This window comes from Alosa alosa, chromosome 12 (assembly GCF_017589495.1).
Source record: "Alosa alosa isolate M-15738 ecotype Scorff River chromosome 12, AALO_Geno_1.1, whole genome shotgun sequence".
NCBI classification, from domain to species: Eukaryota; Metazoa; Chordata; class Actinopteri; order Clupeiformes; family Clupeidae; genus Alosa; species Alosa alosa.
The window spans coordinates 22,285,712-22,311,818 of NC_063200.1; the positions used below are offsets into that span (position 1 = coordinate 22,285,712).

The 26,107-nt window shown below is 42.2% G+C and overlaps 1 protein-coding gene across 1 annotated transcript; it reads left to right on the forward strand.

Annotated features, from left to right (window-relative positions):
- Positions 1-2,782: 2,782 nt before the first annotated feature.
- LOC125304095 (annexin A1-like) lies at positions 2,783-14,308 on the forward strand. Its single transcript, XM_048258119.1, has 13 exons — positions 2,783-2,987; positions 3,246-3,313; positions 3,492-3,606; positions 3,954-4,048; positions 10,225-10,338; positions 10,463-10,553; positions 10,677-10,756; positions 10,864-10,920; positions 11,029-11,122; positions 11,337-11,432; positions 11,625-11,683; positions 12,053-12,175; positions 14,100-14,308. The coding sequence occupies exons 1-13, from the start codon at positions 2,900-2,902 to the stop codon at positions 14,154-14,156; spliced, it is 1,137 nt and encodes a 378-aa protein (XP_048114076.1). The 5' UTR covers positions 2,783-2,899; the 3' UTR covers positions 14,157-14,308.
- Positions 14,309-26,107: the final 11,799 nt, after the last annotated feature.

A 26,107-nucleotide genomic window follows, 5' to 3' on the forward strand; every position in this document is an offset into this window, starting at 1 on the left:
TCTCTACAACCAACAGAAATGCCTTCAGGTAGCCTAGCCTATGCGCTCCAAGAGCCACTAATCACAGTGAGTTTACAAGTTAATAAAAAAAAAAAAAAAACTTTGAGTCATCAAATCTATCCAACAGGACTTTCAAGATGAGAAGGCAACACAGGAATTTGAAGTCACAAAAGCCCTTTAGTGGGTTTGCAAGCCTCTTCATCTCCAAAATGAAAACTGAGGACAGCTGGGGTAGCCTAACTTTTCTAGTAATTCAGCTTAAAACATTTCACACACTAACATTGTTAAATAGCAAGTAGCCTATTTGCACAAATTCTGTTAGGCCTATATTGGATCATGAGTAACATTTATGAACACATTTTTAGGCATAAAGTCCCATGTGCTGAATGCCGAGACCTTTCTTAGGAAGATGTTCATGGAGTCCCCCTGTGCCTCTGCCATCAACTCTTGCCTGGCGTCCGTCTTCAGATGCATCCCCCATGGGCAGAATCATCAGAGGTCCTGCACCTCTTCTGGCTACTCATCCTCTGAGGAGTGGGAGCCACCACCCACCAGGGGAATGACAAGCTCCATAAGCCAAAGACTAAGTGAGCATGATTCTAAAGTATAGTTGTATAACAGTACACAGCACATTTGCAAGTGAATGCTTGATGACATAGGCCTACAGTGCTGCTTTAACGTTTGTGAACCCTCAGACATGTCAGTTGTTTTTTATAACCTTATTTAATGCACATCCAAACCCTAATTTGTTTAGATGACCTTCCAAATAATAGACCAAAACAAAAGAAGGTTATAGTTTCATTATATATTAAACAAAAGTGGTTTAGTTCACAAAAACTCATAATATGATTTATGTGAACCCATGTAGTTAATTTCCCCCTTTTGCAACCACTACTTCAACTAAACTTCTTCTGTACCCATTCACCGGTGTCACATCTGGTTCTGCCGATTTTTGCCTACTCCTTGCAGAACTGAGCCAGGTGAGAGAGGCTGGAGGGTCAACTGGCATGTACTACCCACTTCAGATCTAGCCAAAGTTCTATTGAATTGGGGTCAGGACTGACCAATCCAGAGTATGAATTCTCTTTATCTTAAAAGCCATTCCTTGGTCATTTTGCTTGACTGCTTATAGGGTCATTGTCCTGTTGTAAAATCTATTTCCTCCCTAGCTTCATCTCCCTGACTGACATGAGGTTCAGATCAATAATTTGTTGACAGGCCTGAGAATTCATGCTTCCCTGGATGGTATGGAGTCGTCCAGGTCCAGAGGCGGAAAAACAGATAGTTATTTGGACTCATCTGTCCAGAGAATGGACTTCCAGAAGGCCTCTGAAAGTTGAATCGGGCAGTTTTGTTCTTTCTTGGGAGCAGAGGCTTCTTTCTAGCAACCCTCCCATGAACGTTGTGTCTGTTCCAGTTTCGTCTGATTGTAGACACATGTAGATTTATTTTAGATGCTGCCATCGAGGTCTGTAACTCTCTAGAGGTTATGTGTGGGTTGGTTTTTACCCAATTTAATATCTTTCTGGTGTATCTTGGTCATACTTTTGATGGCCACCCACTTCTAGGAAATGTTGCTGTGATGTTGAATGCCCTCCATTTGCAAATAATTTGTCTTTCAGTGGATAAAAGGAGCTGGAATCTAGAGAGGGTCTTGTAGCTTTCTCCAGACTGATGGGCTGTCACTACTCTCCTCCTTATGTCCTCAGATATGTCCTTTCCTCTTATAATAATATAATAAGCTTTATTTGTAAAGCATCTTTCATACACAGAATGCAGCTCAAAGTGCTTTACATTTGGAACAATGGCATTTTTGATCTCTGTGGGTATGCCTTGGCACTACAGTGGTTTGGTGGATTTCCTCTCTATTTTAATCATGGCTGCTTAAACCCTTTACAAAGGAAGTCTGTTTGATTAGGATGCTTAATTGATCATTTCAGCACCCAAATACGTTTTACATTAATCAATTGCCTACTTGACTTTACCAATGCAACTGGTTCACTTACTTTTGTATAAACTGTACAGTACATTAATTCCATGTTTCCTGATTTTTTGGCTTCTCACGCAATTCCCTCAAAACAAGTCTATGCATTTGATAAATATACACACTTGACAGTTCATATTTAAAAACTGGTGATGATACAATAAGAAAATCATGATTAAACAACCGAAAACTCCAAACTGTCCGTGGGGTTCACTTTCAAGCAGCACTGTATAAGGAGACCCCAGTAAGAGGCATGTGAGAGCCCCAGTCTGTCTGTCTCATGTTGTGTCCCTGTTTCTCCCCTCAGAGAATTCTCTACCGAAATTTATTTGCCAAATAATCAGCGTAATTTTCACAATTTTCACCGTGGTCCTGTGCAGTAGGTGAGCTACATAGTCTCAGGTTTAGTCATCTTTGACCTTTTAACCCATCAAAACCCATCCTCATACAGTTCATGTGTTTCTATCTGCAGGTGAATGTTTCCAGACACAGAGAGCCGGATTTGAGGGCCCACTATAATTTTACTGATCGTCTGTGCTGACAATCAATTATAGAGAATTACAAAACACTATATTAAATAAATCTTATAATTTTTTCAGAATGTATGTTTTTTTATGTATTAGCCCAGCTCCTGACACTGTTTTGCTCATTGTTTCCTTGATACCTGTGACTGTTGCCTATTGTAATTACATGATGTTCGTAATGTTAATTTAATAAAGAGAAAAACCTAAACCTAGACCTAGATGCTAGACCTATACTTCATTACTTTCCAAGTTCTTATACATTGTAGTTGTTCTGTATTTTCTCTGCACCTGCACTCACAAATGAATGCGTGTGCTGAGTTAATTGAGGAAGTTTTGGAGGCCGACACAAACTGCACACACTGGCTTGGTTGCCACTCCACCCATTCCACAGATGCAGTGTGGGTGTTGTCACAGGTGTCTAGGTGTGCCAGCCTCCCAAGCAACATTTCAAGGCAAAGACTCGGAAAGCAGACAATCAGGTAAGGTTTCTCAATATTCACCGGTTAAAGAGATTTATTTATTTTTGTTGTGTAATGGTGTTGTGCTTGATTGTTAACAAGCTGGTTTTGTGGCTTTTTAGATGTGAAATGAAGGTCCAGAGTTAATGACCATCTCATATAGCATAGCATATTTGCAATGTTTTTCGATTTAGTATGTTATAATAAGGACATTTGGGTTTGGCTGTTGTGCTAATACATGTTTGGGGCTTAATTGCGATCTTTATCCTCATGTCTTAGATCTGATCATGTCATTCTTCAAGAAAATCTTTAAGAAAATCATCCACAACAAGTCTGACGATGACTCGGTGAGTGTTCAGGCCAGGTATCATTTGATCTGGTCTGTGTTCTGTTCCTGCACTCATGGTCACAATAATGGTGGTTACACTTCCTTTTCTGATGTGCCTGGAATCTCGTTTGTGGCCAGTCTTGATCCCAATACAAAAGATTATGCTAAGCACCCTAACAGTAAGTGTCTTTCTGTAGGACGGACATGAAGGAAAAGCTCATGTGAAGCCGTATCATGGAACAATTACCCCACACCCTAACTTTAATCCCAGTGTGGACGCAGCAGCTCTGTGCAAGGCTATTGAGTCAAGAGGTAAGGTTACATATGTTACACATGACCAGAGAGAGAATTAGGAGCAATATGACCACAGAGTGAACTGGAAACTCTACGAAGCGTTATAGATCTGTCTTGTGTGACAGTTTGCATTGCCTCAGCACATACAGTTACAGTATGGGGACTCAGTGTGCACATACTGTACCTGACGTACCAAGTGTGGATGATTGAGAGCGATTGTTTAACAGACTTTGGTGTGGACATATCCTCCTCTGATCAGTATATTCACCCATGTCACCCATTGTCATCATCAATGTGTCATCACTCTCATGAGGTTTCAGCTGCATTCACTTTGCCATAATGCTAATACACTGTTCATCACGCAGATGTGGATGAGGCTACCATAATAGAGCTTATGGTGAAGAGGAGCAACTCCCAGAGGCAGCAGATCAAAGCTGTGTACCAGCAGCAGACTGGAAAGGTGGGGAGCCATTATTATATTTTGATCTTCACCCTTTCTGCCAGTTGGATGACATCGAATCCCAATTTTTAACGTTTTTAAACTCCGGACATTTATAACATAGGACCCTGTTGTTCGAGGTCACTGTTGGTAGACAAAAAATACATGATACGTGCTACATAACTCAAGTTATCCTGCTAGTCCGGTTTTTGAGCCTTCTGTACGAGTATTAGGGCCACACATGAAGAAAAAACAATATTTTTGCCATGGCGAGATTAAACTCGACATGTTGACTTTAAAGTCGCCATGTCGACATTAAACTCGACATTTCGAGAATAAAGTTGAAATATCATATCTACTTTAATCTCGACCTGTTGACTTTAAAGTCGACATGCTGACATTAAACTCGCAATAGGCCTACAGTTTAAACATAGCATACACAGTTTAAGCTAGCCTACACTAACACACAATATGTTACATGAATAATGGGCTTCAAATCAAATAGGTGTTATTTCAGATAGATTGCAGATATTCAGATAGATTGCGTCTTGTCTGTTAACTACTCATTGCCGTCATCGTGAAGTGCTGTATCTCGCGGTTGGAAATACCATGCCGTTTAGGCTATATAGCTAGAATAATACATGTATCCAATGATATGTTTCTATACAAAATGCTATTTCACTCTGTTTTACGTGTAAGGCCACCGCACATTCCAATAACTGCCCTTCATGAACCACAGGCCGTCACTCTCCATAGGTTAACTAATTTCTCTAAAACTGCTTTTCCATGTCTCACCTGAAATAAACATAGGAGGCTATAAACACAGGTATAGCCTAAGCATATATACTATTTTGATCCCGTGAGGGAATATGTGTGCATGTATACTTTATTTATGCACTGTGTGCATATGTGCGCATGTAGGCTACTAGTACATGGGGTGGTCGGGAGGAGGACAGCTTCATTCGTCCCTAGACATTCAGCAATAGGCTGTTTTGCAACCATTACAAACAAGCAATGTGAAATTCTAGGATTGGGGAGAGCGCCTAGTATTCCTAGTCTAGTGCATAAGCATGAAGTTGAACCTTTAGATGAAAAACACTCTTTAATAATAGGCCTACAATAAATAAATAAACCGCTAATGACGTTTAGGCTACTTTTGACCATCGCATTTATCGCCTCCGTGATAAGGACCTACAGGAAAGTATTTGGCTGAGCAACGGAGGTTAATGTTTTATGTTTTGTTCACATGATATAGGCCTATGTCTAATCATTGTTGCAGTCGAAGAAAACGGGAATGTTTTATTCGTCCTCCCTTTCAATAGTCCCGAGCGGTCGTTCTCTCTCCAAACTAACTTTATTCTCAAAATGTTGAGTTTAATGTCGACACGTCGAGATTAAAGTCGACATGATATTTCAACTTTATTCTCGAAATGTCGAGTTTAATGTCGACATGGCGACTTTAAAGTCGATACATTGAGATTAAAGTCGACATTACATTTCAACTTTATTCTCGAAATGTCGAGTTTAATGTGGACATGGCAAGTTTAATCTCGTCATGGCAAAAAAAAAAATTCCTTCATGTGTGGCCCTAATACTCCGTCGTACTTCTGTCCGGACAGAGAGAGGGGACAACGAGGGTAAATGTTAAAGTTAGTCATTTCCGAAGGGTGTGTCAGCAGCATGGAGTCCTGAGGGTTAAAAATAAAATAGGTCTGTGTCTGGATATAGAAATGCAACATCTAAGTTATGCCATCAGAAAGTTGTGAGAATGGAGGGTAAAAAATATAAGTATAGTAGCCTATATATACTCTTTGATCCCATGAGGGAAATTTGGTCTCTGCATTTATCCCAATCCGTGAATTAGTGAAACACACTCAGCAGCACACAGTGAACACACAGTGAGGTGAAGCACACACTAATCCCGGCGCAGTGAGCTGCCTGCAACAGCAGCGCTTGGGGAGCAGTAAGGGGTTAGGTGGCTCAAGGGCACTTCAGACGTGCCTACTGGTCGGGGTTTGAACCGGCAACCCTCCAGTTTCAAGTCCGAAGCGCTAACCAGTAGGCCACGGCTGCCCCAAAAAATGTAAGATAATGTAGAATGTTGATATCTACCCAAGTTTTATAAAAAAATACATAAATCCATTTTAACACAAAAATCCAGCGGGAATACACAATACAAAGCACTGGACTATGTTCAATTCTGTCCTGATGCAGTTCCTGCGGGAGTGATTGCTTTGGTTGATTCGATTGCAGGGTCTCCGCCTGTGGTACCGTACATGATGATGGTAACTATGATGCTTATCAAGACCAGTAGGCCTACCACCACAATGGATATCCGACCTTGGAGTCCGATCTTGGACGTCTGATCCTCCTTTACGTACTTGTTTTTGATCCGTTCAGCTGTCTTCTGGAAGATTTTACTCTAGAAAACAGATTGGGTAAACAAGATATGGATGAGGACGCCTTCCATGGTGAGAATTAAGTAACTAAGAACTAAGTACTCGAAAGAAAGAAAGTATAACACACAAGTGAAGAGAAGGAACTTACAGCTTTGCAAAGTTCCTCAGCGCGTTCATCCAGTTCTGTTAACTTGTCCCCACGTTCGTCAATTTTTATGCAATTCTCCACCATCAGCTCTTTCACCTCCTCCACATTCTGTTGTAGTTTATCAGTCTACAGAGCACAGTAAAGTATTACTTAGTTTAACACAGTTCCAGCAAAACATTTTTGGTTCTGTGAAAGTTTGCAGAAGGGTGTGGGAATGCTTGCTGTGAACATTCCATAACGTAATTCATTAATGCTTTTTTTTACATTCTTTTTGGTTCAATTGCCGCAGTGTTGCTTTGGATAAAAGTGTCCGCTACATATCAGTCAACTTTAACTTTTACTGTAAGTGAATACCTTCAGAGAACCTTTAGGGAACATTTCCTGAATATTATGTGTTTGTTGGGGCTGCCAAAAAAGTTCTGCAGATATTATGCTTATAGGCTATATTACTTACGTTACTGCAAGAATAAAGTAGGGCTTTGTTCAGAGTTTTATTCACTTTCTATTTCAGTGCTCAGGAATGATAGCCTGGTCTCCAGACTCACTACTTCATTTCACTTCGTGAACAGAGTCTGGTCTCTCGCCATTCATCTTATTCAGGTGGCAGACATTGTATAAACCAAAACGACGCTACAGGTAACACTGACTATATACTGTAATTAATGCATTTTTGCCACCTACTGGCAAATGCATAGAACACAACAATCCTATGGTTTGTGTTCCCTGTAGCCTCGTTTTGGTTTACAATGGCTGCCGCCTAAATAGGGTGAATTGGAAAATGTTTCCAACTGTAGCAACAGAAAAATAACTATCGTAAGATTCAAAAACACTACTGTAGCTACTACAGTAAAATATAGTAGGTATACTATAGTTTATTTAACATAACTATAGTATACTACAATAAAATAACTAAGGCTCAAAAACACTACAGTATTTACTATAGTAAAATACAGGGTTTGCTATAGTAAATTTAAATACATTTATTTACAATTCCCAGATTCTTTATTATTAGATAGATACCATTGACAGATATCTTTATTCATCAGTATTTTAAGGGACATTTTTTTGGCACTTACTTTTTTTGCTTGAATGTTATGTTTGTCTGTGGATACAACCATAACACAACATATATACAGTATCTCGCATACATAAAAATCACTCACAGAAATGAAGAATTAAAGAGCATGTGAAGTGATTACAAAGGTCTGGTTTGGACTGAACATGTGATAAGGCATTGACCATGATAAGGTGCAATGGTAGAGCGTGTGCAATGGGTCAAAGTCAAAGTCAGCTTTATTGTCAATTTCTTCACATGTTCCAGACATACAAAGAATGGTGATAGTGCAAAAGTGAATGGTTTACAGTGACACTGTAAATCCATTTACAAGTTTGTTTACCATCAGATTGGCTTCGTAGAGATTATATTAAGGTAAAAATTGTGCCTAGTATAGCTTAATGAACACCCACACATAAAAAACAAAAGAATAAAGCAACTGCCATTGTCACTTTTAAAGTTCTTACCATCTTCCTGCTTTTTAGCCCTCGGGTCCAAAGATGAAAATCTGTAGACGTATTTAATACAAACAACTTTCATCAAAGTAACTTTTTACCTTTCACAGGACTTTGAATATGCATTCGCTCCCAGAAATAAAAATGAAATGAGGCAATGGCCTCGAGACAAATGTTTTGCTTACTCGGTCTTGGAATTGAAAGCAAAAGCACTTCATCTCGACTCTGTTGCTACACATAGCCTTCAAATTACCCGTTTAATCAAGTCCACATGACCAAAATAACAACATATTTAAAGGCTGAGCTAGCATAACAGCCTAATAAGCGATGCTGCAATGGATAACTAATAAAAAGTTTCACACAATTAATGAACTTTATCACTCACATTCTGAGTTTTTCGGGTGGTTATATATCCATGCAGATCGTCTTGGAATAAACCATCGCTGTTATATGATATAATATGTTACAGGATTCATGACTGCGCCATTAATGTTATGATGCTGACTGACGCTGGCTATAACAGTAGCTTCTAGGCTACCGTTTTAAAGTCTGCTGAGTCTACTGCCTACCAAAACCTGTCGCTGTTCAGTTGAAGTTAAATGATCAAATATTGTTTGATTTTTGTGTCAGCTTTCAGAAGGAAGACATGTTCCTTTCTAGTCAAATTCCACAGCTTCTAAGAAAGGCTATCGTCTTCATTGTAAACCGAGTTTTGAACAGAGAAAAAAGTTAGGCTACCATTAGGCTATAGTGGGAGGAAATGGACCCCTAATTTTAGAGCAAAACCTCAAACTTGTTTTTACACTTGTTTGACATTTTAAAAAAAATGTGCATATCATGTCCTCAAAATATCCATAATTACAAATCAATTTACCTTGGATTATAATGTTGACTAGTGTCATTTGAAAATACATCCCATAAACTTGAATCTTGTAGGCCTACAATGCAAAGATTTTAAAGGGACACCAGGCAACGTTTTCGTGTTAATTAATCATCTTTGTAAGTCGGTATATGGTTAAATGACTCATTACGGGGCGAATAAAGGCTCTCGCCCACCCCTACTGCCTGTAGGAAGAATATCCCACTTGCAAGTTCGGTGTATCCTACCCGCCGACCGAAGCAGGATCAGTTTACAGCACAGAGGCAGGCTAACAAAACGCTAGAGATTGTTGCAAACGTGTGTGTAATGGCAGAGCCAGCGAAGAAGCAGTGAAAACCCTTGACGATAGACGCAAAGAAAAGGAAAAGAGCTTCAGACCGAGCGAGGGGGAGTTTCGTAGAGAAAAAGCATCAAGCTTGCCTGGTGTCCCTAAGTTCTAAACGGTAGTCAATCAGTTGCTGGTGTGATCACAGAGCAATTCAGCAAGATGAGCAAGCTGCAATGCTAATATTTGAAAAATAAATCCTGTATATTGCTGTCTCATGCTATCCTAAATTTTGACTCCAGCTTAGCTCCCTTTCGTTAAGTAGAGAAGAAAAGAAGAGTTAGACAGGGGTGCAGGGGCGCTGCTAGGAAATTTGAGCCTTATGACAGACAACAGCCAATAAAAACAATAAAAACCAATGGTCTTCATCTTTACTCGGTCTTGGCATATGTGGTCTCATATCACTATGCTGCATCACCTATATCATCTTTTTAGCTCAATCGTGAACATTTCAATTTCAGTATTGTTAGTGCTGACTGTCAAGAATAATTCCAGAGAAGGTGATGCTGACAGCCAAGAAGAAGGCTTTTCACCTTCATTAAAAAAAAAAGATATGATCTTGCTCATGTGTGCATTAAATTCAGACTAAAACTGTTTGGAACAGGATTGTAACACAATTCATGTGTTTACATGCACTTTAGTAGGCTATCCCAGCTCCGCTTCAACCCTTTCGGTAGGTACTGTTCCATACACCTTATACTGGTTTCTTTTCCAAATGCACAATACTGTGCTCATAGAACTTTATTGTTAGTAACCGGCATTCTTCATCGTGTAGACAGGGATATTAATAATCAGGTTTCTCTGTGTTCATGTAAACACCGTATCCTGATCAAAATCGGGATAAGCCTCATAATTGGGATACTGAAGTGCATATATACGCAGTCACTATTTTTTATTTTATTTCTGTGATTAATTGTATTATTAATTGTATTACAGTCTCTGGAGGAAGCTATCAAGTCTGCATTACGGTCAGACTTTGAGAATGTCGTCTTGGCTTTACTTATGACTCCAGTCCAATATGATGCCTATGAACTGAAACATGCCATGAAGGTAAATGTCATCCATGGATGAACGTTGATATGTTTATCAGAGAAACTCATGTTTTCTTTCGTTTGGATTTGATTAAACATGTATGTAACATGTAACCTAAGTTGTTAATTCTGTTTAATCATAGGGTTTTGGTACTTGTGAGTGTATCTTGATAGAAATCTTGGTGTCCAGGTCAAATGAAGAAGTCAGAGCGATTAAGAAGATCTTTAAAGATGGTATGTGCATCACAATTTATCTGTAAATTGATTATGTTTTCCTGTAAAGTGTTTGCTTGTAGTGTGCATGTTTTCTATGTGTGTGTGTGTGTGTGTGTTGTGTTCACATGTGTCTTGTTATAGTCTATGATGAAAGTCTGGAGCAAGACATTAAGAATGACACAGGTGGAGATTTACAGGAAGCCTTGCTAGCCCTTTGCAAGGTGGGTGTCCATAACCATGTACTTAGATAGCACATCAAAATACCAGATCCAATGCAGACAAGATGTCTGGATGTAACATCCATGTACGGACCTGTTTATTTCTGTAGGCTGACCGGTGTGAGGATACCGACATTGAGGACAGCATTGCCAAAAGTGATGCCAGGGTAATTGACCGTCAGTAGAGGGGCGAAGACTGGGGCACTGTAACTTCTGTTTACCACATAGGAAAGGACAGTAGAGTAAGAAGTATTTGTGTTTTCTGTGGTTTGCAGGCTCTGTATGAAGCAGGAGAGAATAAGAGAGGAACTGACACCTCCGTCTTCATTGATATTTTCACCTCCAGGAGTGGACCCCAGCTCTGCAAAAGTGAGATGTCTGAAAAACAGTCACATGTCATGGACCAGGCTGATATATTGTTAAAAATTTGGGAAACATTTAGTCTTTATTGTCGTTAAGTTATGGCTATGGTTACTTATCCAAAGTGACGTATAACATAATAACAATAAACTACAACAGTAAACAAATATACTAACATTATCAGAGTTTCAATTAAGTTGGTAATTGTTTTATGTGTGTTTAGTATTCAAGTTCTACAGTCGGTATGGAGAGTCAACATTGGTTAAAGTAGTTGATGAGGAGCACATTGGAGACATTGATGACTGTCTCATGGCCTTGGGTAAGAATCATTGTGGTGTGTGTGTGTGTGTGTGTGTGTGTGTACATGTGTGTTTGTCTGCATTCACATGACCATGCTCGTCCATCTAGTTGGGCAGGCTCCGCCCTCTCTGGAAAAATCTCCTCAGTTCCTAAATCAATAGTTACTCGTGTGTGTGTGTGTGTGTGTGTGTGTGTGTTCAATTCCATGCAGTGAAGTGTGCCTGGAATATGCCGGCCTACTTTGCTGAGAAGCTTCATCTGGCAATGAAGGTAACAGTGCAATCATAAAATACCTGTGGATTGTAGCATTGTTTCACAAATAAGCAATGAGACTAGGAAATAAATGTAATTGCAGTTAAAATACATTGTTGGTCTACACAGTGTCTCATCCATTGATATCTAGGACAGAAACAGTCCTGAGCTGTCCGTATCATAGTAGAGTTAGGACTTCAGTAACAGTAACAGTCCTGAGCTGTCCGTATCATAGTAGAGTTAGGACTTCAGTAACAGTAGCAGTCCTGAGCTGTCCGTATTATAGTAGAGTTAGGACTTCAGTAACAGTAGCAGTCCTGAGCTGTCCGTATTATAGTAGAGTTAGGACTTCAGTAACAGTAACAGATGTAATGACTCTGTCTATAGGGTTTTGGGACCAATGAAGACACCCTGACTAGAATCATTGTGAGCCGTTCTGAGGTGGACCTGAAGAAGATCCTAATAGAGTACAAGAGGATGTTTGGCAGAAGTCTGCAACAGGATATTCTGGTGGGTATTTCACCAACACAATCTAAGGGAATTAAGCGTATTTTTATTTTCTTCATGAAGGAAACAGTTATGGTGAAGCTGAGCATTCTGATACAGGAAGCCCCCTGATCCAACCCGACACACTTAACATGCACTTACCATGCACTTCCCTTAGGGGCTGTGGTAATGTAGTGGTTAAGGAGCTGGGATAGCGTGCAGTAGCTTGCAAGTTGTGGGTTCAATTCCTGGCTTCCACTGTTGTGTCCTTGAGCAGGGCACTTAACCCCAAGTTGCTCTGGGGACATTGTAATCCCTTGTAATATAGTTGACATATGTAAGTAACTTTGGACAACAGTATCTGCTAAATGTTTTAATGTAAATTCCCTCTCTTTTACTCCCTTCTGCCCCCTTTTTCTTCCCTTATCTTATCTCGACCACACTTTGACTAGTACTTCAATGTCTGCACTCATCTTCGGGTAGTAGTATTAATTATTACCTAAGGTCTCCTTTGCATTTTGCTTGAATGTTATCCCACATTCTAAAACTGATAGTTCCGGTCCTTGATTGTGATTGGCTGAATCACGTTCAATGCCGTTGCAAAATGCAGCATAAACATACACCTTGACCGCATTTCGTTCTATATCACTGCACTACCACAGCTTGATAGAAAAGTTGGGAGTAGCTGCGTCTCGATGTTGCTTGACAACTATTCTGATAGAGGAAATATATTTATAGGCGAATGAATAATTATTTATGAATAAAGCATTACATTTCTTGTTGCTGTGCCTTTACTTTATGAAATCTTGTCAGATAAGTAGTAACCGTTTTAGAAAAGCAATAAGCCACTTGAGTCCGTAGGTTACACTGATTTTACAACAGCTCTGCTTGCGCGTTGTGCCTAACAACACCCCTTAGCTGTTGTAAAATCATTGTAACCTACGGCCTCTCGGGGCTTGTTGCTTAATTTTGTAAGTCACTTGGGACAACAGTGTCTACTCCATTAACAAAATGTAAATCCTGATTTAGTAAAGGTTACATTTACAAAGTCTTGTGAAAACCTGTAATCAAATCTGATCCCAGCTCTTCTAGTAGACTTATAGTCCAGGGCCGTGCAGAGACCTTTTGAGGGGCAGGGGCTCACATTCAAAAAAGGGCACATGGAACAAGATTGTTAACAATATATGTCATCTTTATTTTAAATACTGAAAGTACCCTTGTTTAAATAAAATGTTGAGGAGAGTTGAGCTTTGGAGAAGTACTTTTTTTTCTGAACTTCATTCTAGGATGTCAGGAATGATACTAACATGTGTATGAGAACTTTTAGTTTAATTTCATACCCTGCCCATCCAAGCCTTAGAATTTTTCAATACAGAGGATACAGCAGATTAATCTCAATAGTGGAGTAACCGCAACAATTGCGTTAAAGGAGAATTCCGGTGTGATATTCACCTTAAGTGTATTGAAACATGATACCGAGTGTGAACGTATGTCTCATAGCTCATCTCGACTTGTCCCCTGCACTCTGAAATCTGGCGCTAGTTAGTCGATGCTACCAACAGCTTTTTCAATGGGGGTGCCTCGGGCATCGGCCTAGCCATGCAAATAAATCACAGTTTTACACCATTTACGAGGCTCAAAGTATCTCCACACTTCATTGGTAGACTTCCGAGGGCCCTGACATTTAAAACGAGACATTGAGAACTTTGAAAAAGCAGACAGTACCTTCAGGAAGTTTACCGTTTTCAGCCATCTTGAATATAGTCACGATAAGTCAAGCGACAAGTACGAATTAACAGGTATGATAAGGAATCAGATTCCAAAAATCTTCCAGTAGCAGCAACTGCAATCCATGCATTTCCACGGAATTATTTTTGGCACCCATACCCCCCTGCACGTGCATGTTGTGGTCATTCGTGGTGTCTAATGGGGTGTCATTTTCTTGCAGAAGGAGACTAAAGGCCATTTTGAGAAGATCCTTCTTGGTCTATGTGGAGATAACTAAACTTAGCCCAGTTTTCCTAAACAGAGATGAATATGTTCCCTCTGTACGGTGTTGTATAGAAAATTAATTTGCTGCATTTTGATAAGCCTCTGTTGTGGCCAATGTATTATCTGTGTGTTATTCAAATAAGTGAATAAATACTTTCAAATTAATTAGTTTTCTACTCATATTCTTTCTTCCTGCCTGAAATTTACCATAGATAGATAGATAGATACTTTATTGATCCCCAAGGGGAAATTCAAGAATTGAATTGAAGAATTGAATTCTATTTGTGGTGGTAGGTTTGCAAAATGATAGATAGATAGATAGATAAATAGATACTTTATTGATCCCCAGGGAATTAACTTGAATGCAACCGTTTTTAACAAATTAGTGCAGCACGGTTATGATTCTAACCAGATTTAAGCACAATTTAGTACAACCAGGAAAATCATTGTGTGGTGGTCAATGTCGATATTGTGGTAGGCCGCCTTAAATAAGTCAATGTATGGGAAACACTGACATTTAAGGCATGTCCAGTCCACATTCCCTAATTTAACAGTGTTATTTTGTGATCACACGCCAGACGCATTGTTTAAATGGGTTGTTCTTATGTTTCTTAATCAGTCATGGGTGTGTTTGGGCATTACATCCTTTAAACCAATGAGAATGACATGTCATTCCCTTTAAGAGCCAGCGCAACATCAAATAGTGCATTGGTATTTTGACAGTCAGCACATCTGAATGAATCTGCTTGCATGATTCCACTAATGCTTTACTAAAACTTGCGTGTAATTAGCAGAATACAGCCTACATGCATCTGCTCTCGCTGGTTCCATACAGTAGGCAATGACAAAACTCTACTCTCACTTATTTACTTAACTATTGATGACAAGGTATACAATCAAAAACATAGCCTGAACTTGACCCAATAATGTTAGAATGACTAAATAAAACTCCTAAGGACATTCATCCTGAAAATGAGTCGTTGCCTGGGACTTGCCTGCTTACATATCGTGACTGTGCATCTTCTCCACTGTGCTTTACATGCCCTTTTCACTATAGACCAGATTTTTCTTGGTCAGTGGCGTAATTATTTTTACTGGGTGTAAGATAGAGATTTTTGGATCAAGCGCCTAACCACACCTATTATTTTCATTGACACACCCGTGGGCGTAATGTTCAATGGAAGTGGAGCGCAGGGTGAAAAATTCATCACACATAAATCATACAGATATCACATGAACGAGCGGAACTGTAGCTTTCCAATGATATTAGTGGCTAGGTACTGTGATACACAAGAAATCTGCGAGAAAATGAATGTTGGAAAACATGAAATTTCATCATATTTCCATTCTGCACACAGCGCTTCGTCCACCTCCACCCATTACTCTTGGTACATCTCACGAACGCTTCACTCAACACATGGCACACCATATATCAGAATAAACAGCAATAAATAAACAGAATAAACCTTACCGGACATGAGGATATAAGCCGTTCCCAAGTATGTGATATTTTACGGTGGGTACTATTAATTTAAATACCTAATGTAACTTCACAACAGTTCATTACATGGACAATGTCATGGAAAATCCATTTTTGAAATATATGTTAATATTCAAAATTGGCCCACACATATTTGTGACACTTAAAAATATATTTCAATATATTTTTTTATGTATGGGCATCTATGTTATGACATCACAAAGTTGTAAAAATAAAGGGTAGAAAATTGCAGTAGATTGTTGATATCTATTAATTAAATTATACAACAATTGGGTTCTATGGAACTATTTATTTTGTTTCTGATTGGCCGAGAGACGTTCCATGAGTTGGAATATCCCTGAACATTTCAACTCAGACTCAGCACAGCTGATAATAATACACTCCGCGATACAAGGCGAAGATTTGACACCCAGCTCTCCACTATTTCAAGCAATGGGTTACTCCTTAGCAAACCATAACGAAACAGTGCTTCACTACATCTGTGGATTAAGCCACACAGTCAACTCAATGTAGGTAAGATAAACGAGGAGGCTAATTGTTCTCAGCATTGCCAGCATTGTGTATAATATGATTGTCACTTGGAGGAGACTTGTAGATAACTAACGTTAGCATAATTAGCTAAGCGCTGCTGACGTGCTAGCATCGTCACGTCAGGCTGTGCACAGTAGTGTAACATTTATTCACTATACATTAATAAAGTTGAGTGGTTCTGCAATGTAGACTATGTTTCCGTTTTTTTGCAGTACCATGACCCTTACATGACATGGCCCAGTGTCCTTGTAACATGCATGTAGCAAACCTAGATATGAATGTGATTTCAGCCCGACTTTCATTTCAGCTTCAACATTTCTTTCAAGAAGACCCGTAACGAGGGGTCTGGAATGTTGGTTACCTAGCAACCAAGACGCTGTCTATTGAAAAGGGAACTATTTTTTGATGTTAGGCCTCTTAGCCTCCGGCCTCGTGGCTACGGCCGAACAACACCCGTGGGAATATCCATGACCAACCCCACTCTCACTCGTGCTATATTGCTTAAGCAAAAAAAACCCAATCAATTAAAAAATGAATCAATTTTAATATAAAAATCCAGTGGGAATACACAATACAAGGAACTGGACTATGTTCAGCTCTGTCCTGATGCAGTTCCTGTGGGAGTGATTGCTTTGGTTGATGCGATTGCAGGGTCTCCACCTGTGGTACTGAACATGATGATGGCCACTATAATGATTATCAAGACCCAGTAGGCCTACCACAAAGGCAGACCCATATCCATTTCCATTTCTTCTTTTTGGGCTTTGGAGCTGTCGTCTGGAAGGTTTGACCCTAGAAAACAGATTGGGTAAACATGAGATATAGATGGAGACGCCTCCCATGAGATATAGATGGTCATGGCCTATAAACCGAGGAGGAATGAACACCTTCATTCTGCCTATTCTCGAGACCATATGTAAACAAAGTCATGCCTATAACCCCGGAAGTGGAACGTCTCACACTATATAAGCGGAGATGACTTCCGGTTCGTCCTCTCTGTAGTGTCTTGCAAACATACATGGTGTTGACTATGACGCTGCAGCACAGATTTTGTTTACAGAAACCACAGGACCTTCAGATATACACGGAGGCGGCTGTGGTCAAGGATAGGCCGATGGCCTCCGTCTTTTTTTGGAATTATAAAATAAGTGGAGTAGAACCCAGTCTGCTGGCACCTCTGAAATTATGCATTTTGCAGCGGAACTTCCCCCAACATCACAGACTGTAAAAGTGGGTCTCGAAAATGGTGGGGGCCGCCGCCAAAATTGAAGCCAGTAACGGTGGGATACTGTTGACAGCACCTATGGGTCTGACACAATCCCCGTCCAACTTGTCTGTGAAAGTTGGGAGGGGCAGTCGACGAACAGCTCATGCCCCCTATGTGGGACTACAACTGCGTCCTGTCCCCCTGCCTGAGCTCCTTTGCCGTCCTCCCCTCCCTCGGGGCTGAAGCCACCTGCAGCAGGGTTCTGCCCATAGCCTCAAAAGCTTTGACCCTGAATACCAGCAGGGCCACCACCAACATGCCTAGGCCAGACAGGGTGTTGCCCTGAGGCCCTCTAGATGTGAGATTAAAGGCTGGGGCCGGCTTGCGGCAAGCACATTGGACAGCATCTCCTGAAGCGATAGATCGCTCAGCCCTGTCCACTGCATCCTGTTAAACCTAGGTGGAAGATCTGACCTGGTGTCATGGGTAATCCCATAACCTCAGTTGTTATGGGCTCAGGTAAAGAAGTATGTGCCAGGCATACCTGCTTTCGGCACAAGACTGCGGATGATATTGAATTCCCAAAATCCCGCATCAGCTGAGAGTGTGCTGACAAGGCGGAATCAATGAGGGCCCTGGAGTCATGATTGTCCCCCCTCACAGTCTTGTGGGAAGCCACCAGAATGATAGCTGCCTGGGCCGTGGTGGCATTAAATGAGCGAGTGATCAGCCGATCTATTTTGGCACACTCTTTCTTTGGGCAGCGGGGATTAGCAGACAAGCGAACTGGCCTTAACGATATCCATGAGGATATCGCCTGCTCCACCGGTGGCATATCCCCCAGTCCGGTTTCCACTGGGTAGCAAATGTGCTTTTGCTGCCTGCAACCTGTAAACTTCTGCGTTGGCTTCAGCAGTCCTCAGCATCTGTGTGTAATCCTTTGCCACTGGAATGCTAGGTGGAGGATTAGCCTGAGTGATACCCTCCCAGACACCACCAGTAGGCACTGGGTCAGGCAAGGAGGCTTGCAAGCCCACGATCTTCGCTGCGCTAAACACCCTAGAAACAAGAGTGTTCACAGGAGCCTCACCAATTACTGCGGATTCCTCGTCCGCCTCTGCAGTATCCGAATGGGGGTCAACCAGTGATTGCCATCCTCTGACGGGTATGCATCGTCAGCAGAGTGGGGGGCAAAGAGGGACAGGACATCAGCATCTTCTGTGAAGCTTTGTATAGGAGCTTGATTCGTTTTGTGATAATCACGTGACTAGTGACGTCCGAAGCTTCGTTTCAAACACCCACATGACTGCTTCAAAATTTAATTCAAAGCATTAAAGTTGCACGACACGGGGCTCGTCGTTGTGGGTTGTTGAAGAAGGAGAGTCAACAGAGACAAGGGTGCTGCTGGCACGAAAGCTAATAGCCAGGGCTGTTAGCTCGATTGTCAGCACACTCGACTCCCGTTCCGAGGTGCTTCTGTTTCGCGGGTTTGAGCCCGGGCGTGTGCAGGACTGAATCGCGCCATTTCCACACAACGCAGGTTACAGTTGGTGTAGGCTACGTACTCAATATAACCACAGAAATGTGTGTGCAATGTGTATGCCCATTCTTCATTCATCTCCCTCCTAAATTGATGTATTTGTTTACAAACACAAGAAATGTTCACAGCCAAAACACCTTTATTGTTTTTGTAGAAAAGGCAATTACATTTGTATTTATGCAGTGAGCTGCCTACTACAGCAGCGCTTGGGGAGCAGTGAGGGGTCAGGTGTCTTGCTCAAGAGCACTTCAGCCGTTCCTACTGGTCGGGGTTCGAACCGGCAACCCTCAGGTTACAAATCCGAAGCCCTAACCAGTAGGCCACGACTGCCCCCAAACCCCTGGTCTCTCACTATAGCAATAACGGGTGTAGACTTTTCCTATAGTATACTACAGTAAAATAACTATAGTAAGGTTCAAAAACACTACAGTATTTAGGCTACTAGTAAAATATAGGGTATCTTATAGTTGGTATATTTAACTACATTACAACTGTCAAGCAAGTGTCACACTCGGGTGATTCATAAGCAATCAATACTTTACAAAGAATGTTATGCAATAAAATCCAAATACCTAAGGAATTATCCGGAGTAAAATGCACTTTAGATCAATTTACGGATGATTGGGAGTACATACGTTGAGTTGACATCCAAATCATGTCATTCGGATGTGTTTTGAGAAAGTTCGATGTTACCGTTTTTAGTCAAAACTCGTTAGCCTGGAAGTTACGCGGGCATGTCATTTTGCCGCTACAAAACGCTATTTGTATACCTCTTCTACAGTTCCAAACAACATTACACTTACGTGGTAGTGAGTAGAGGGTCCCTAAAGCCAAACCGAAGTATCCCGAGGTCTTTATGTGGTCGGATAGAGAGTCCAGAATGAATTTCATCAAGCCAGTACCTTTCCGGAAATGTTGCCATCTTTGCTGCCATCTTCAGGGGAAAGTCTGTAGGAGTCGATTGCTGAGTGTGGAGTAACACCCTCTGGAAATTCACAATTCCGTCGCCGTTTTTAAAAAAAAAAAAAAAACATAGTCCAGTCCATACAACTTCATTTAAATTTCGAAAGAAATACTGGACTATGTTTCTGTACATTGGCAGCTTTCTGTGAAGCTGAACACTCCGCTACCTGCCTCAGCGGCCTGTGAAAGGCTATTTAGCATTGCAGGACTTGTCTTCAGTCCAAGAAGAGTAAGACTGATTCAGGCCCGGGTGGGTAATCGGGAGAATTCCCGGTGGGCCGCTTCACTTTGGGCCGGTCGAGGAAAAACATTGCAAAAATATTTGTCACGTTAGTCATCTTTTCTTAAAGTAGGACACGTTCTGCATTCTGTGCAGGACACCAATGCAATGCCTCTGTATGGGTTGTAGCCTACGTGAGGGAGTTCTCCCCTCCCAAAAAGAGTTGGTTGGGTCCATATAGCCCATCTTTTCCAAAAAGTTTTCTCAGATACGGATAGCCGAGCCGGCCCTACAGTAGACACAAGCATCAGGAAGGATTGATGGTAGAAAGAGGCCAGGAGAGACTGAGCAGCAGATCAACCAGTCGACCACTGAAAATGATGAGCCCGAAATTAGTGATGAGGAGGCCATGACTACAGGGACAAGTAGAGAGGATAAATTAAAGTTAATTAATGTAAGAAGGAGCAATTACCCGACATGATAAACTTATATGTCTTGTTTGCTCAGAAGAGGGTTTAGTAAAGGAGTAGGCTAAATCACCAAACAACATAGCCTACCCATGCAAAAAACATGTAGCATAAACATTAGTTTAATATGCCTCTTTGTGGAAGTGTGGGATAAGCTACATTTCAAAGGCTTTTTTTTCTTTCTTTCTTTCTTTCTTTCTTTCTTTCGGTTTTTGTTAACTTGTGGAATAGTGGAATATTTTTGTTAACTTCTCAGTTGAAGTGAATTATTATATAATTTACACATTTGTTGAACCATGGTAGGCCTACTAATAAAAACTACAGGATAGTAAGAGCTGAAATGTTACTTAATTTATCCAATTTCCACCACTATGGAAAACGTGGACCGGTCTTGGGCCTGAAACTCCCGGGCACTGAATTCTGGCAACTTTGAAAACCAGCTTCTTTTGAAGATGAACACACACCTTTTCAGTTTCAACTAATGACTGGCATATTAGTAGCTGCTGGACTTAGGTGACTTGTGTGTGTGTGTGAGAGTGAGATGGTGACCTGGGGAGTAAGCCCTAGAAATGCTCATACCACATGACCAAAATGTTCTCCCTCCAAGCAGGTCATTTTTTTTTAAAGAAATAAGTTATTTATTTTCCATTTTTACCTGAAGTTCATACAAAAGTGACATTTCTGTTTCTGTTTTTTTCTTTGATGTCAGCTCTAAAAATATGCTGTTTGTTCTTTGAACAAGAGAATTGTGCCTAAAAGTCCTAGAAAATAATGTGATTTTGATTTGATGAGTGAGATCAAGAAGATATGGGAACCCTGAATATGCTTTATTATAAGAAAGCCAAAATAAAGTTCACAATAAAAGTTCAAAATAAAACCGCTTACTTTTTACTTTTACTTCAAATAAGTACATTAAATATCAGAAAATTACTTTTGATACTGTAAGACTCTCAGAAATGATATAAATAGCCTCGGAAACATAGAGACGTCGAGCTATATCCTCACTTGAAGGAGCTTGTTTGGACAAATAGGGTGAATGGCAATGGTTAAATGGCAATGATGTTATGACATACTCGTTAATCTGACTCCATTTGATTAATCATTTGTATCACCAATCAATTACCAAGTAACTAGTTTATCAGCTATGGAGGAGAATGGCATGGCACACTACGAGAATTGAAGTTATCCGATTGGTAGACAAATGAACAATTTAATAGGCATTCAGTCTTAAAGGTAAATGTAACCAATATCACTTCAGTTGAATGTCCAAGTAAACTCACATGGTCTACTGTAACAAAGTAGCAAATGGTAACAAAGGAAACTTAACCAATTCACAGAGATAAACTTGACAAGTTAGAGATAACAGATACACCAGATAAAACAATACAAACCCAGAGATAGAGAAAGGGGGAGAGAGAGAGAGGGGAAGAGGGGAAGAGAGAGGAAGAGGGAGAGAGAGGCAGACCAAGCCACAAGGGCCTAGCTCAAGAGTATAGTGGAGATGGAAAAGGGGAAAGAAGAGGGAAGAGAAGAAGGGAAAAGAAGCCCCAAGATGGAAAGAAGACAGAAGAAGAGAAGAGAACCCCAAGATGGGAAAGAAGACAGAAGAGCCCTGGAGGACCAGAGCCTCCACTTTTATCATTCACTTGGGCCACCCCTGACTCATCAGAGCCTTTGTTGTCTGAGGTGGATGGGTGTGGCCCAGGTGGATATCATAACTTTATGCTACAGTTTAATTCTTAATCTACAACTATGCACAGATACATTCAATTGTAACAAAACCATAATCAGACTGTTGCCCACATTACAAGTATTAATTCAAGACCAAACATGAATGTATTATTCACAACACATATTTACAGAGCAATACTGTATGATAATGAGGTTGGCCTATCTCACCACAAGACATCAAGTAGGCCCAGGACTGAGTTCTCTCTCAGTAGAGGGGCCAGAACAAGGAGCAAATGGTCACTTTATGCATGAGCGGGTGTTGGGGATCTTTGGCCATGGCCAGCTAAGACAGTACAGATCAAACACAGGCATCCACACATGTAAATTGAATGCAAAAAGGCATTCTTTAGAAATGCATAAGGTTTGGGCAAAAGACAGGCCTTACAATACTTAAAGGAGAATTCCGGTGTGATATTGTAACATGATTGTGTATTGAAACATGATACCGAGTGTGAACGTATGTCTCATAGCTCATCTCGGCTTGTCCCCTGCACTCCAAAATCTGGCTAGTTAGTCGATGCTACCAACAGCTTTTTCAATAGTGGTGCTTCGCATCGGGCTAGCCATGCAAATAAATCACTGTTTTACACCCATTTACGAGGCTCAATGTATCTCCACACTTCATTGGTAGACTTCCGAGGGCCCTGACATTTTAAAACGAGACATTGAGAACTTTGAAAAAGCACTGGTAGTTTACTTACAAGACGATTTATACAGACAGTATCTTCACGGGGTTTAGCGTTTTGCAGCCATCTTGAATTTAGTCACGATAAGTCGAGCAACAAGTAAGAATGAACAGGTATGATAAGGGGATCAGATTCCAAAATAATTTAGGGAAATGCATGGATTCCAGTTTCTTCCAGTAGCAGCAACTGGAATCCATGCATTTTACTGAATTATTTTTGGAAAAAAGCTAACTAGCCAGTTTTTTGGAGTGCAGGGGACAAGCGAGAGAGGATGGCTATAGACATACGCTCACACTCGGCATCATGTTTCAATACACTTTAGGCTTCAATATCACACCGGAATTCTCCTTTAAGTACAGTATATATCAGATACTTTAAGACTTTTACTTAAGTAATATTCTAAAAGGTAACTTTCACTTTTCTACAGCCTTTTTCTAGTACGATACTTGTACTTTTACTCAAGTATTGCTTAGTACTTTATACAACACTGGTCGGCCTACAGTGGGAGTAGATGGACTCTGACCTCGAGAGCTTTTTAAATGTGCATATCTTATTTATGGGGTGAGCGGTATCGCTGCATACCGTGGTCTGTTTTATTTCGCTCCCATGTTAAGAGTGTTAGACTCTGCACACCGGCCAAGTGCGGACACGACGCCCCAGAATGCAGGCTCGAGCCATTTAAAACCTAAAAAAAATGATGAGAAAAAGACGATCTGTTTCATCCTCACCTGACCGTCACTACGGTCTAAAAAGTGAATGATCACCTCGCTCTGCCTATCAACAGACCATATGTCAACAAAGTCATGCCCATGACCCTCCGAAGCAGAACGACCGAGTTTGTAAATAGCGGAGATTGCTCCCCGCTCAGTCTCTCACCTTGACGCCCATCTGGAGACCTGTGATACGTGAGCACTTACTTTCACTGCTTTCTTTGCTTGACGGTGTTTGTTAATCTGCATGTGGCAGTAACCTGTGTTTTTTTTCAGGAAACTTCGCTTAACTTTGTTTAACTTTGTTTAACTTGTTGACGCTTTTCCTGAGTTCACCCTTATACCGCACGTATGGAGGGGCTAGTGTGAGCCTGCTGCTCATGCTCTCGGTTGACTGGGGTCACACGCTTCAGTGTTATTTTTTTTTGTGTGGTGCCAGGTTCTCGCTTGTTGTTTGTTAACTACTGTGTACTTTATCTGGCTGCCCGCGGCTAGTTGGGCTTGTGAGCCTGTTGCGCGCTCACAGATCCCGGCGTAAATAATAACCGCTATTATTTTTCTTTTACTGTTCTGGCAGTCGAACCTGTGGTGGGCCTGGATCAGCCAGAGCGTGTGATGTACCGGGCCGCTTAGGGCTTATCGTTACTGTGTGTTTTGTTAGCTTTGTTGTTGTGTGCTAGGGCTACTCTGGCAAAAGGTAAGTTTAGCTTGTTTAGGTTCGCTATGCAGTCTTGCACGAGGTGCGGCTGCTGTCTTTTCTCCAGTTGTCCACTGGTGTACATCGGCGCTGCGCGTCACAAGACTGGTGGTCGCTTTTTTTGTGTATGTTGTACCCCCCGGTCGCTGCTGTCCGCAGCTAGCTGGGCTAGTGTGAGCCTGCTGCTGCAGTCCCCAAGCTGTTTCAGGCCACCCCGCGGTACTGTATTACACCACTGTTGTATATCTTCCCACGGCTGCTGCTTGCAGACCCAGTAGCTTGTACGCCAAGGTAAGGCCTTATTGTATTGTATTGTGTTGTATTGCATTGTGTTTTTCTGTGGTAGGCTATGGCGCACTACTGCAGAGTCTAGGGCCATGATGGCCCTCAATGATGGGCATAGAGAGGTCTCGCTTGCCTTTGGGGCCCCACCTCCTGAGGATGCGTCGACAGCCCCTGCAGCGCAGCCTGTGACCTTCCTAGGGAGGAACGGTTCGGCCGGGCTGACCAGGCATGTGGCCAATGCGCGGACGGGACAGGCGGCGCAACCCGACCGACCATCCCACCCTCACAGGCAGGCCGCAGCATTAATGCATTGCCGTGAACGCAACATGAGTCCCCTTCCAGGTACATGATCAGGGGTGGAGGTCCCGGACCTGCTGGGCACTCGCCCAGCTGCCGCGGGACCGAGGGTAATGGCACGAGTCGCTTCAGATTCTCTCAGCTCTCCAGGCTCTGGCTAGGAGGATGGACAGGCTGGAGGGTCTCCAGGCACGCCAGGGCTTCTCTGCCCCATCCAGAAGGCCTCTCATCCAGGCCTGAGAGCCGGATGTTGATCTGGGTGATGTGATGTGCTGTCGCCCATGCCCCTCGCTTCTACGAGATCGATGACGTGAGCGGACGCCTCCTGGATGAGCTACATTCAGACATGGTGGGAGCCAACTGATGAATCCACGGTGCCAGGGAGGTCCTGCCGCCTGCCTTGATGTCACGGGTGTTGAGTGCCTCCAAGATCCTGGGTCTACAGGCCCCTGGCGCCAGACATGGCTTCCCCTTGGGGGGCGCTCTGGGAAGGCGCCTCGCGACAGCAGCCCACCACCCTGTATACCCCGGCAGCAGATTACACTAAGGTGCTGGGTGACGGCATGGGGTAAGTCGCTACAGCCCCAATTCAATCCAGGTTGCCGCCAGCTGGCAAAGGCTGCCTATCCAACTCGGGGCTAGGGGATATCCCACCGTCGAGCAGTCCATCGCCGCCTGGATTCCCTGGGCCTGCCAATGCATCCCAATCCACGCCGCCTGGGCGTGAAGGAGTGTGCCAAGACTTTACCGCTCATCAGCTACCGTTGACGCGATCAGCACGGCAGCCCGTATGGGCATCGGCCCCTGGCTATCTTCTGCCTCTGCTAAAAACGATGAGTCTGGAGTGAGACTGATGAAGCGGGGCCCCTGGTGGATGCCGTGACTGTCAGCTCCACTCCCGCTGACGGGATGTGGGGGAGTGCTATGGCCTCTGGCGGTGCCAGCCAGAGAGACAGGTGGCTGCCCAAAACTCTCCCTGATGCCATCAGGACAGACCTGTTAGGGTCTCCGTGGTGCCTGGGCATGTGTTTCCATCCAGACTCCTAGGGGTGCTGGACAGAGCGGAACAGGCTGGCGCTTCTAGAGAAACTGGTCACGCAGGTGCTGGCCAGGGGCCCGTTCCCCAGTG

What these genes read in the sequence shown, in the direction of transcription:
- LOC125304095 (XM_048258119.1), top strand. Translation starts at nt 2,900, where the DNA reads ATGCAGTGTGGGTGTTGTCACAGGTGTCTAGGTGTGCCAGCCTCCCAA. An exon ending in ACCAGCAGCAGACTGGAAAG is followed by an intron (nt 4,049 to 10,224) that starts GTGGGGAGCCAT and finishes ATTGTATTACAG; the next exon opens with TCTCTGGAGGAAGCTATCAA. An exon ending in TAAGAAGATCTTTAAAGATG is followed by an intron (nt 10,554 to 10,676) that starts GTATGTGCATCA and finishes GTCTTGTTATAG; the next exon opens with TCTATGATGAAAGTCTGGAG.